Source organism: Miscanthus floridulus, chromosome 19 (genome assembly GCF_019320115.1).
Source record: "Miscanthus floridulus cultivar M001 chromosome 19, ASM1932011v1, whole genome shotgun sequence".
In the NCBI taxonomy this organism is placed as follows: Eukaryota; Viridiplantae; Streptophyta; class Magnoliopsida; order Poales; family Poaceae; genus Miscanthus; species Miscanthus floridulus.
In genome coordinates this window covers 12,839,405-12,853,201 of record NC_089598.1, presented here as the reverse complement: position 1 = coordinate 12,853,201, position 13,797 = coordinate 12,839,405, and the positions used below count along the sequence as shown (strand labels likewise).

General features: G+C 42.9%; 1 protein-coding gene and 1 long non-coding RNA gene across 2 annotated transcripts; one reads left to right on the top strand and one right to left on the bottom strand.

Annotated features, from left to right (window-relative positions):
* Positions 1–5,734: 5,734 nt before the first annotated feature.
* LOC136527138 (uncharacterized) lies at positions 5,735–6,615 on the bottom strand. Its single transcript, XR_010776689.1, has 3 exons — positions 6,550–6,615; positions 6,301–6,443; positions 5,735–5,834 (listed from the first exon to the last, which is right to left on the bottom strand). It is a non-coding gene; the product is annotated as an uncharacterized lncRNA (long non-coding RNA).
* Positions 6,616–8,473: 1,858 nt separating this feature from the next.
* On the top strand, positions 8,474–12,041 carry LOC136527719 (auxin-induced protein 5NG4-like). Its single transcript, XM_066520534.1, has 7 exons — positions 8,474–8,778; positions 9,046–9,108; positions 9,201–9,317; positions 10,100–10,343; positions 10,778–10,936; positions 11,484–11,635; positions 11,765–12,041. Exons 1-7 carry the CDS (start codon positions 8,585–8,587, stop codon positions 11,916–11,918), a joined length of 1,083 nt encoding a protein of 360 aa, XP_066376631.1. The 5' UTR covers positions 8,474–8,584; the 3' UTR covers positions 11,919–12,041.
* The last annotated feature ends 1,756 nt before the right edge of the window (positions 12,042–13,797 follow it).

Genomic DNA, 13,797 nt, shown 5'->3' with positions numbered 1-13,797 from the left:
CGGACGTGTCCGGTATGGTCGAGGCAGCAGACCAGCAAGCAGCTGTTTGCAATGATGCTCAAGCTCGGTGGCGGCCAAGTGATGAGTCAACCTCAGTATCTCATGATACTCATCACTTGTGTCTCATGGCCAAGAAAAGCAAGAAGAAGGCTAGCAAGAAAGATCAAGCCAAGGAGATAGCATGAGTAGATGATCAAGAAGAGAGTGATATTGAAATTGAAGATAGCTACACTCTTGATCATCTAAGCAACAAAGACAAGCTCATTCTCATGAAGCTAGTTGAGAAGAATGATGAGCTAGAGGAAGAGAATGAGAAACAAGAGCAATCACTTCAAAATCAAGAAAAGTTTCTCATCTCCAAATTGCAAGAGCTAAAGGCCATAAATGAGAGGTATGAAAAATTATCAATTGAGCATGCTTTAGTTACTAACTTCTCTTCTAGTGTTTCACAACTAGAGAAGGAAAAATTTGAGCTCAAGGCAAAATTAGATGAACTCTCAAGCAAATATAATGTGCTACAAGCAAACTATGTTCATCTCAAGTGCTCTCATGAAGAATTAGTAGAATCAAGCATCATGCTTGAGGTGGCTCATGAGGTTGTGATTACAACGGTAAAATCATCTCAACCTCCCACTCACACACTCACTTGTACACAATCTCAATTGAATATTTCTTGTGCTAATGAGTGTGCTTCTCAAGCAAGCCAATCTTCGATTGAGCAAAAATTTATAGAAAATGTAGAGCTTAAGGAAGAAGTGGAAAGGCTAAGAAATGATGTGATTCGATTGAAGGGTAAGGAGAGAGCACAACCTTCGCAAGATAACCGTGTTAACATGGTGAAGAAGCTTGAGAAGGGTTCAAACCTTGCTTCCTCCAAATCCCAACAAAAGAATCACATTTCAAGCAAGGCCAACACAACCAAGAGCAAGAAACATGGAAAAAGACTATGCTATGGTTGTGGAGTGAATGGACATGAGATTACCATGTGTCCACACAAGAGTTGGGCCGACAAGTGTGAAGTGGCCGATCAAACGGCCTCAAACAAGTTGGCCAACCAAAGAAAAAGTGATGGACAAAGCACTTATCTCATGTGCAAGAAGTTGGGGCATCCAACCAAGAAATGCCCAATGTACAAAGAGGCAAGAAAGGAAGCCCAAGTTGCAACAAGAAGATGCTATGGATGCAATGAGATGGGCCACAAGGTTGATGGATGTCCATACAAGCAAAACAAGCATAGAGCAAACAAAGGTCGCATATGCTATGCTTGTGGAAGAAAGGGGCATCTAAGCTATGATTGCCCAAATGGTAACATCCCTAAGCCGAACACATTTATTTATGATAATATGCTTAGGAAGACCACAAATGGAATTAGCACAAGCAAGGTGATGTGTTCACCACAAACTAGTACTAAGGCCATTTGTGTGCCTAAGCACTTGTTGACTAACCCAAAAGGATCCAACAAGAGTTGGGTACCAAAATGTGCTTAGGTTAATAATGTAGGTACTTGGTAGTGAGATGAAAGCTTCGGGGTGGTTGAGCAAGTAAATTGAAAATATTCACTCAATCTATCAATCAATTCTTATCATAATCTCATATATGGTTGACCCGATGATAAATCAATGACCATATCATTTACTTCATCTCTACCATTGGTAACAAGTACCTAAAGACCTTATAGGATAGCCACTTTGTGTTTAGTGCTCAATGGCTCACAAATAAGCATATTTGTGAAATAATTGGAAGTGACTAATTAGTTTTATTTAATCATTATCATATTTGCCATGTGATGCTTTTAATGGCTCTCTAGTAGAGCAATGCATTTGTTCAGATGCAGACATACAAGAAGTACTAGAGCTAAAACGAAGAATCACAAGCAGCGCTTCAATTATTTCTGTCCTGTGCCTACTAGCCATGTCCGGTATGGCCAGGGCAGAAAGGAAAAGTATTTATGTTCTTCACATGCCGGACGTGTCTGGTATGTCTACCAGACGTGTCTGGTATGGCAAGAACCAAAGCACTAATTGGGATGCAATTGAGGTTTGATCCATATGATTTCATATATCCTTAATTTGCTCAGAAGCTTGTGATCTATCAAACCTAAGTGGGTTGTGAGTATGTCTCAACGAAATTTAAATATGGCAAATTACTTTGTGTTGGTCAAAATAGAAAATTGACTCCTAAATTCTTAAAAGAATAAAGTGCTTGTTGAAAGTCATTCAAATTACTTGTTAAGATGCCATACGAGTAGATACATGCTTGTCCGAAGGGATGCATCTTATTTAGGAAAGAATATGCGGAAGAAAAGTACTGTGTGAAGTGCGAATCGTCTAGGTTCCTGGAGGTAGACTCTGGTCATGGTCAGAAGAGGCAGCTCGCAATCCCCGTGAAGATCCTACGGTACCTTCCTTTCATACCGAGGATCCAACGGCTTTACATGACTGAGGAATCCACGAAACAGATGACATGGCACAAAAACGGACGTCGATACAATCCTGAGAAGATGGTACACCCATCCGATGGTGAAGCCTGGACATGGTTTGATGAGATTTATCCTGAGAAAGCTCTAGAGGCTCGTAATGTATGTGTTGCGCTGGCAACAGATGGGTTCAATCCTTACGGAATGGCGGCTGCCCTGTACACCTGTTGGCCCATGTTCGTTATCCCCCTCAATCTCCCCCCTGGCGTCCTCTTTCAACGACAGAACATATTCTTGTCGTTGATAATTCTAGAACACCAGGGGAATAATATGAGTGTGTACATGGAGCCTCTGATTGATGATTTGATCCGTGCTTGGGAGGAAGGGGTATGGACATACGATCGAGCTACAAAGACAAACTTCAAAATGCATGTTTGGTACCAGTACTCCCTGCATGACTTGCCGGCATATGGGATTTTCTGCTGCTGGTGTGTTCATAGGAGGTTCCCATGCCCAGTATGCAAGGCTTCTCTGATGTTCATTTGGTTGATGAAGGGTGGCAAGTATTCTTCGTTCGACAAACATCGACAATTCCTCCCTCCTGACCATCCATTCAGACTAGACATCAAGAACTTTACGAAAGATGTCATAGTTACAGACCCTGCACCATAGATGATGACATGAGCCGTGGTTTGTGCTCAATTAGACGCTCTTGAGGTCAATAAACAAGAAGGTGGTTTTGTGGGATATGGCGAGCAACATGCTTGGACTCAGAAGTTGTGCTTGTGGAACCTCCCCTATTTTGATGATCTTCTTCTTCCACATAACATTGATGTAATGCACACTGAAAAGAATATCGCTGAGGCAATTTTTGGTACAATCATGGACATTCCTGATAAGACAAAGGATAACGTTAAGGCTAGAATGGATCAAGTGAGGTTATGCGATAGACCAAAGCTGGACATGGCGCCTCCCAGAGTCGGCAAGTCGTGGAGAAAGCCTAAGGCCGATTTCGTCCTGATGAGGGCCCAAAGGAGGGAGGTACTAGAATGGTTCCAAACGTTAATGTTCCCTGATAGGTATGTAGTGAATCTGAAGAGGGGAGTGAACTTAGCTACTATGCGAGTCAACGGGCTCAAGAGTCACGATTACCACATATGGCTTGAGCGCCTACTTCCGGTGATGGTTCAAGGCTATGTCCCTGAGCATGTCTGGTAGGTGCTAGCGGAGTTGAGCAATTTCTTCCACCAGCTTTGTGCCAAGGAGTTATCTCATACCGTGGTTGCAGAAATGGAAAAAATGGCGCATGTGTTGCTCTGTAAGTTGGAGAAGATCTTTTCACCTGGCTTTTTCAATCCGATGCAGCATATGATTCTACACCTCCTGTATGAAGCACGAATGGGGGGCCCGTGCAAGGCCATTGGTGCTATTCGATTGAGAGATGTCAAAAGGTTCTTCGAACTAAATGTAAAAATAAATGCAAAATTGAAGCATCCATTGCAGAGGCATACATTCTAGAGGAGGTGTCAAACTTCACAACAAAATACTATGCCGACAACCTTCCTAGTGTTCATAATCCACCATCTCGTTACAATGCCGACGGAGATGAATCGAGCCTTAGCATTTTCCGAGGGCAACTCGGAAGTGCAAGTGGTGCGACCCACAAGACCTTGAAACATGAAGAATGGCGCATTATCATGCTGTATGTGTTGACCAACCTATCCGAGGTGGAGCCATACATGCTGTAAGTTCTCAACAAACTTGTTCTCAAGTAGTCGCTTTTCTGTGTCCAACTCCCATATTTCTTGTTGGTACAGGGAATTTCATCGTCAATTATGGCGCAAATCAAGGAAACCTACCCCACACGAAAGTGATACCCTTCTCAAAGAGGGTGCGGCAAATGGAAAGCCCGATTTCATTTCTTAGTTCAAGCAGAAGGTACAGTCCAATTTAGCTCATACTTAGTTTGATATTACAAGTTGCTCGTACTGCAAATAATAAAACGCACTACCCTGCTTGAACTTGCAGGGCCAAACCAAAGCGTTTATGAATGTCGAGTTGAGACAGGTTGTCGATGGTTGTGCCTATAAGGTCAGGTCATTTACCGGTTATGACGTCAATGAATATCGCTTTCACACAACAAGGCACGAGCAGAGTCGGCCCAATCAAAGAACCACAAATACCGGAGTTTTTACGCCAGGCTTTGATGGGGTCGAGTACTACGGAATAATTGAAGAAATATACGAACTAACTTTTCATGGTTGCAAACCTCTTAATCCAGTCATATTCAAATGTCATTGGTTTGATCCAGATGTCATGAGACGCACCCCTAATCTTGGGCTAGTCGAAATTCGACAATCATCCGTCTTACCAGGAGACGACGTCTATATTGTGGCTCAACAGGCCACGCAAGTTTATTATTTGTCATACCCATGCCAAACCGACAGCCGTCTTAAGGGTTGGGATGTTGTGTACAAGGTATCGCCACACGGTAAACTACCTGCACCAAACAATGAAGATTACAATATAGACCCCAACACATATGACGGAGAGTTCTTCCAAGAAGATGGGCTCGAAGGCAGTTTTGTGAGGAAGAAGATGGGCTCGAAGGGAGTTTTGTGATAGATTTAACCGAAGCGATCGGAATGGAAGTAGACAATGAAGGGGTTGCTGACGAGGACGCTGGAGACCACTGCATTGTTCCAGATAGAGGCTCTCCAGGTTCTTTCTCTTCCATTCATCATTCGTTGGTTCTTACGTACTTTAGCTTTGCATTGTAACATTGCAATGAAATATTTTAGGCCCAGGTGGAAGCAGAAAAGAAGCAACGGGAGGAGATGGAGGCAAGGGTGGAGCGGTTAGAGGCTGAGCGGCAGAGGATGGACGAAGAAAATCGGTTGAGGATGGACCAAATGTTCCAATACATGCGGACTTTTACATCGAGTATGGGTCAACCTTTGCCACCGCCACCGATGCTATTCCCTTCACCTCAGCCACCAACAACTACTCCTGTGAGTCACTTGACACCTTGATATCTCTCATAAAATATTTTACATACTTTTAGGAATGTGTTAAATAAGTTGTCCAAATTGTCAGCAAGCTCCTTTACTGCTTTAAATGAAAAAGTACTCAGGGATACATAAGAAATAAGATCATGTTCAAAATATAAATTTATTTTGACTGGAGCAAGTATTTTGCATCTCCCCTGCACTGGTCTGGGGCTCATGCCTGCTGGATTTGATGGCATGGTGCTACTGCCCCCTGGTAGACCGCTTCCGGTGGGACCTAATAGGGCTGACCTCATCCTGACTCGTTTAGCTGAAATCCTCTGTCTAACCCTTTCTACTTGCTCACATTCCTTCAAGAGCAAGGTCTCAACTTCCGCAAACTGCTTCAGCTTCAACTCCAATCTCTTTAACTGCAAATTGAGTGTTGCAATATCAATAAGCCATCCTCAGCAAACAACATACTAGAGTAAGTGTGAATAAGGGTCTATCAAAACAACTACCATGCTGGTACCAGAAAATTTAACCCTACTCTGACTTGGATCCAGCAAAAAAGCTCACTCATACTATATACTATCAAGCTAGGCTAGGAAACAAAACTTAGTTCCAGGAGTGCCAGACTGCTTTTCTAATTTAATTAAACAGGCAACTCAGATATCAAGGGACCCGAAAGTCTTAGCCGACTTCTAGAACCTAATACCAGTTTTCATCTAACGATAAGTCAGATGTGAAGGGACTCAAACAAGTCCAGCGCCAATCCTGCAACAATAAATGGTCCAGTTCAGTAGAAATCTACCACCCCTAAATCAAAGGCTTGACTCAGTCACAACAAATGGAGACAACTGTGCATGCAAATCAGATGGCGAAACCCATACTAACCTGATGATTTATTACAGTAGCAGCTAGCCTTTGAACTTCACGTTCCTCTTGATCGGCAAAGAGCTTAGACTTCATTGCTGCTGCTGACAGACCAAACATGGCAGCATGTTTCACATTTTCTGGAGAAACGGATGGTGAAGCACCTGTTTGGAAAATTAATGATTCTTTTAACATTCATGTCTAGAGTGAACTAATCAGGATTTTGCTAGCAACATGGACTGTAGCAGGTATTAAATACAAAGCAGATACCATTATGGTTCCGAAATTTTGGATTTGTACCATTGCCCATACCATCAGCATGCATGCCTTCTGAACAGTTTAGGAGAGATTCCTAGCTCACATGGTAATCTTTCTTCCCTGGCTTTCTTACTGCTTTCTCATAACAGTTTAAGAGGAAGGATTCCAGAGAGCTTAGGTAAGCTTAAAACCCTGCAAGCACTTGTCAGGCACCGTTGCACCTGCACTTTATAACATCTCCTCTCTTACTTTTCTTGGACTTGAGGCCAACCAACTTGTTGGTACGCTTCCCACCAGTATCGGCAACACCCTTACAAGCATCACAGAATTGATATTGGAAGGGAGCAGGTTTGAAGGTCCAATTCCAGCTTCACTGGCCAATGCCACAAATTTGCAATATCTAGATCTCCATAGCAATCCATTCACAGGTGTTATTCCTTCACTGGGATCCCTGACCTTGTTGAGTGGCAGCAGCACGTAGCCTGCTGTGTGCTTAACACCATGTTGCAACTGGCAGCAGCACGTAGATATGTGGATGCTTGCTAATTCCCTTATTTTTAACATGCAAGTAGCCTGCTGTGTGCATAGCACGAATTTAAGTGTTGCATTAGTGTTGAATGTTGTGATTACAATTACAGTATATATGCTGTATATGCACACCTTTCGATACTGAAATTCACTTTGCAATATGAAGTCTAACACTGTTAAAAAGGAAGCTAACACTGTTTCGAATACTTCTCTTTTGTGCAGAATCAATCGGCGGCATCAAATAATCAGTCTCAAGACCCGGATTTGTCGCAGAGGTTCCAAGGGCCTACGCAGTGATTGCATTTGCATTCTGTCTTATTGTGACTTAGTTGTGACTTGTGATGATGGTTTATTGTAAATTGTGATGATGATTTATTGTGATTTGTGATGATGGTTTATTGTGACTTGTGATGATGGTTTATTGTGAATTATGATGATGGTTTATTATACATGTGACATATAATTATGCCTGTGATGATGTTTTATTGTGAATTGTTATGGTTTTTTGTGAATTGAGAGGGGTCCGTTATATGTGACAGATTAGTAATAAAGGGAGGGGCCTTGGTCGCTTTGCCGAGTATAACACTCGGCAAAGAGAGGAGTTGCCGAGTGTCAAGGCAAAACACTCAGCGAAGAGACCATTTTCTGTCATTTTGGGAACCTTCTTTGCCGAGTGTTTTCTCTTTGACGAGTGTATTCAATGGACACTCAGCAAAGTGACCATAAAATCTGACCGTTGCTCGCTTGTTTGCCGAGTGTTTTAGGCGTGGCACTCGGCAAAGTGTCTAAACTTTGCCGAGTGTTAGGGCGTGGCACTCGGTAAAGTTTGTGAACTTTGCCGAGTGTTTTCGTCCTGACACTTGGTAAACTTGAGAAACTTTGCCGAGTGTTTTCGTCCTGACACTCGGCAAACTTGAGAAACTTTGCCGAGTGTTTTCATCCCGACACTCGGCAAACTTGAGAAACTTTGCCGAGTGTTTTCGGCCTGACACTCGGCAAACTTGAGAAACTTTGCCGAGTGTTTTTTCGTCGTGCACTCGGCAAAATTGACGTCACCGTTCCATCCCGTCAAAATTTTTTTGCTGAGAGTTTATTTTTGCCACTCGGCAAACTACTGTTTGCCGACAAATCAATGTTGTGTGCTGTATGAGTGTAACACTCGGCAAAGCGTTTGCTGAGTATTTTTGGGCCTTTGCCGAGTGCCCCTGGCACTCGGCAAATCTACTGTATCCCGTAGTGATAAATCCCGCGTAAACGAACTGAGACAGCACTCTGTGCCAAACCAGAGGCGCTTAAATTGCCACGTGTTCAACGACCTGGCAGGTTTTGTCGTACCGGCAACAGAAACAGAGACATGCGTTGACAGCGCCATCTAACCTGCTGGCTGCCTTCAGTCCACACAACAACAATCATTATCGAAGGGCACTGCTTCAGCTTCATTATTGCACAGATTCATTATCCTCTGCCCTGCTCTTCCGATACTACAACTGTAGCGAGATTAGTCTGAAAGAAGAGATCCATGGCGATGGAGGAGGGTGCCATGCCGAAGGCAAAGCTGGTAGCGGCGGTGCTGGTGCTGGAGATGCTCATAGCGGGCTTCCACGTCGTGTCTAGGGCGGCGCTCGACATGGGCGTCAGCAAGATGGCGTTCCTCGTCTACAGGAATGGCTCTGCCCTGCTTGTGATTGCTCCTGTTGCCTACTTCCTCGAAAAGTGAGTATATGTAAACTTACTCTACACAGGTTATTGGTGATCTCCTAGTGCTCTAGAGAGTTACCACTAGAGAAGTTCATTTCAAAAGTGCTACTGAAATTTTGACTTTGTTGTTTTTGGACTCCCCGAACCCAAATTTTAGGAGCATGCATGCTACTCCTTTTTAGGAGTATTTTGGTATTCTTAGGTGTTTAACACTCGAATCTAAGTTTTGCAAAATTTTGGGTATTATTATCTCAGTCCAAAAAAAAACTTACCTCTTTACAGGAAAGATAGGCCACCCCTCACGTTACGTTTGATGATTGACTTCTTCATGTTGGCTGCAGTTGGGTAAGGTGTACAATAATTGTATTCATATTGATCATTTTGAGATAATTGTGTACAAGTTAGAGAGTTTTTAACTACTCCTATAATCCGTGCAGGGTTACATTCACACAGGGGCTTTATATTCTTGGTTTGTACTACTTGTCACCAACTTATGTCTCTGTCATCCAAAACTCTGTCCCTGCAATCACATTTGTGATGGCTGCTGTTTTGAGGTAAATAGCAAATGTGATGATTTATTTATTGTGTAATTTGTGTTTACAATTAATGAAAAATACGTTATCTAAAGCAAACTTTGATGGCCATGGAATTAAAACCAGCAATTGTATATAGAATTTCCATGGTGTTGGGCCAAGGAGGCATAACAGTTGATGAACTAAAAACAAATACTTAGTAATGGTATGAAGATCCATATGTATTTTCTTATAGTCTACTCCCTCTGTCCCTAAATACCTGTCGTTTTCGCTTTCATAGAAACAACTTTGACTAAATATATATTAAAAAATATTAATATTTATGGTACATAATTAGTATCATTGGAAAGATCTTTGAATCTAGTTTTTTTAATAAATTTGTTTGGAGATGCAAATATTGCACGTATTTTCTACAAATCGAGTCAAACTTGTGGCACGCACACCAACGGCGACAGTTATTTAGGGATGGAGGGAGTAGAACCAAATCTACTTGTTGCCTGAGCTAGCTAGATCTGAAATCCCAAATCAGCGAAATTTGACCAGCTTAGCTATGTTTTTCCAGACGTTCTCTAATAATGTACCTTTCTATGCAACTAATATTAGAATGATCATACTTGTTATGGTCGCTATTATTGGAGATGATGATGATCAGAGTCTACCAAATTAAAATATAGATGTTTCTAATTATTGTGTGAATTTTTAGAACTTATCTTTTTTTCTAGAGCATCTCATGAAAATTAATGTAGACGCTCCGTCGGAGGCCTCAAGTTAGTAACATTAAGATTTGTTGTCTTCCTACCCAGAATTGAACAGGTAAATATTAAAAGCAGACATGGGCTGGCAAAAATAGCAGGCACGGTGATTACCATAGCAGGGGCAACCATCATAACCCTCTACAAAGGGATGCCATTAACGACAACACATTCAGAGGGTACCCACAAACTGAAAGACATTAAAGTTATCCTGAGTCCAAGATTTACCTGGATCGCAGGATGTCTCGTCATGTTTGTGAATTGTCTTTGTTTGTCTGCATGGATGGTTCTGCAGGTTTGTTACTACTATTTCGCCTTCTAATTAACTTCTTTTAGTGTTTGCCTATGTATTGGCATATTCATTTGTATTTTATGACGTTTACATTATCATTTCTACCAAATAATACAGATATCTAACGAATGAGACTGGGTAACTGAAAACTTAACACAAAGGAAAACTGTTAGCAATGTACTATAGCCATTTCCCCACTATTACATAGAGATGAAAAAATGTTGTTTCTAGTGATTTACATAAATGTAAGTGTCAATTTTAAATTGAGGTCCACGGCATGATTCCTGGCTTTTGTTATATGGGACGTGCTTGAATTTTTGTTGTTTTTGTACAATTTTTTCTTCCAAAATCTGTTTCAAATTTCAAGTTCTCAACAACAAATTTCTAGCCTACATAATTTGTATTCAGGACTCTTGTAACTTATTAACTTTTAACAGGTCCCAGTTTTGAAGAAATACCCAGCTAAGTTGTCATCTTTCACTATCACTTTGGCATTGGGGTTTATCCAACTCGTCGTTGTAGCACCATTTTTTGAGAGCAACATTGAAAGGTGGAAGATCCACTCTGGAGGCGAGCTTTTGACCATCTTATATGCTGTAATTATCTTTTCTAATAAGTTGATTATATTGTGCATTTCTAATTATATCTTATTCAAGATCTTGTTAAGATCTTATTATCTAAATCAAAGTCATATCTTGTCGCTTTGTGCCAATACTTTTTAAAAGTGAAGTCTATATTGGTATTTAGCTTAAGGGCTCCGGTCAATAAAATTTATACATTGAGTTTATAAAAGTAAACAAGAACTGGAGAGGGCTTTATGAAGATTTTGTCATGCTAGCTTTATTGGAAATATGTTTCTGAAATTGGACTTATGTTTATTGGGCTAAGAACATAAATTAACTTTAATATAGTTGTTTATTTATGTTGTTGATATCTCAATCGACGACATGGAATTTCAGAAAGGCAAACATGGAAAGAAGCTTATATATATATATATATATATATATATATATATATATATATATATATATATATATATATATATATATCTGTGTGTGTGTGTGTGTGTTTCTTGGGGATAATGAAGACCTTATATATGCGAGTGAATGTACAATGATGTCTTGATTATACTAATGAATGTAGGGTATTGTGGTACTTGGTATTGCCTGGTATATTATGATTTGGTGCATAAATAAGGGAGGGCCTCACTTCGTTTCTGTCTTCCAACCATTGCAAACTGTCATGGTTGCTATCATGGCTTCTATTTTCCTTGGTGACAGACTCTACATTGGAGGGTAAGAAATACACACCATCAAAGTTGTGAGTTATGACAATAATATGTGGCATGAAGCAGCAACAACAAATTGGTGTTTACTCACCAAATCTTCTGACAAAATTTATCTGTTTTCCCTAATCATTTACAGAGTTATAGGTGCGGTGGTCATAGTTGCGGGTCTCTATTGTGTATTATGGGCAAAAAGCAAGGAGACCAAAAGCAACAGTGACCTGCTTTCTGAAAGAAGCTTGGCACAGAATCTCCTTCATGAAGAAAGTTACATTATGATCGAAGATCTATAAGAATTTTTCTGCTACAAACTATGGTTGTATAGCAGGACGTATATGTGTGCGTTTATAGAGGTAATACTTGTATGTATGAGTGTTTATGCTGTGATTTGAAAATAAAATTGGAATGTTCAGTTTTGTTCTTACGAAGTTACTGTAATGTACAGTGGTTAGTGGATACTGTAAGTGGTAAGTGGATAGTACTGTACTACGCATCTCTGCAGATAACTGATCGCCCATCTCTGGAGCCTGCAGGAGATAAGCGGGGTCCACGAAAAGCATGCAGCTGCCCACAGAGACACACCGTGACGCTGACGTCCATGGGATTTGGGGGGGGGGGGGGGGGGGGGGGGGGGGGGGGGGTATTGGTGCCTGCTGCCTGCTGCCCTGCACTGCACTACTGCAGTGAGAAAACAGGGAGCGCCACCCTGCGTCCCAAAACTGAGGGCCCTGAATCCCTGATCGCTTGCTGTTGCTGTCATCAGATAGAGAAAAGCCTCACCCTTTTATTTACTACAGTACTAGAATATATGTATATATTTCCTGCTTTCCATGAACGCTCGCTCAGCTTGTCATGCCGCTCACGTTTATTCACTTGTTGGCTAGTACGTGGAATCACACGAGGACGAGGTGTGAGGTGATCAGGTCAGGCATGGGAGCAGAGATGGAGCCTTCGTCACTCACCTGATCGCGCCCAACGGCACACATCTCGAGACTTTGGCCGTCAACCAGGCCATCCAGGTCACCTGAAATCCTTCAGCCGTTCGATTCTGTGATCGACGCTCCAGATTCGCTCGGCCAATCGCTACAGCGCCGAGCCCCCTCCACGGAAACATCGCCGTCTCTCCCCTCCTCGTCCCAGATCGCAAAAAAAAGAAGCCTCCCTTCGTCTCCCTCTCTCAATCTCTCCCAAGGCCGCGGCCCTTCCTCACGCGAAACGCGCCTCCGCCGCCTCCACCTCGTCGTCCCTCCCTCTCTCCCTATCGATCTCGGCGGCGGCCGGCCGACTGGGCCGCCAGGTCTCACCCTCCCCATCCCCTTTCTCCGCTTCGCTTTTCCTCGTTGTCGCGTCTTCGTGCGCTCCGTCTGTCCTCGTCGTTCGCCTCGCCGCCGGGCCTCTTCCTTCTTCCATTTAGTTTGTGTGGTAGGCTGCGGTCGTCTTCGCCTTCCTTGCCGTCTACGATTCCTTTTACTGTTGCTGGCCGATCCTTTCTTGGCTGCCGTGGTTTCGTCCTTCTCCATCCGTTGCTTGCTTTCTCGTTTCTATGGTTCCGTTTTGCCCTGCGCCTTCGTCCTCTCTTGAGTCCCCGCCGGTTCTTCGCGGTGCTCCTGCCTCTCCGCGTCTATTTTGGCCTCCTACGGTTCGTCGCTACAGGGCGCGCCGCCTCCGCCCGCCGTGTTTCCCTGCGTTTTTGCTGGGCTTGCCCTTGTCTTGTTCGACGCTTTGTTTGCCTGATTCTTTGTGTTCCCTTTTTTTGCTTACACATTTTCCCCTTTGTGCTCCACATGTGACGCCATGTTCACTGCTTTGTTGATGTTTGCCTTGATTGACAGGTTCGGTGCCATCGGTTCAACGGCGCAGAGCGGTTATGTAGGTAATTTCTTGTGGCGCCGGCGTCATCCCGGAATGTCCCTCGGCGTCAGGGTTCAGTTTCTTACTCCATGTTGATGCCTTTGCTTGCAGCGTGTATGGCCACAGGTGTGCCGTCCGCTGCGGTCGTCTGCCTATCACCGGCACGCCTCATATCTGTTCCGCGTCTGTTGTACGGGTAATCGTAGTTCCCTGCTCTTTACAAGAGACACGCTTAGCTATGGGTTTTGGTCTGTTTGTGCGCGGCTGCACATGTTGCGTGCATGCCCTGTGTGCTCACCTATGCTTGCCCTTTGCGCAAGG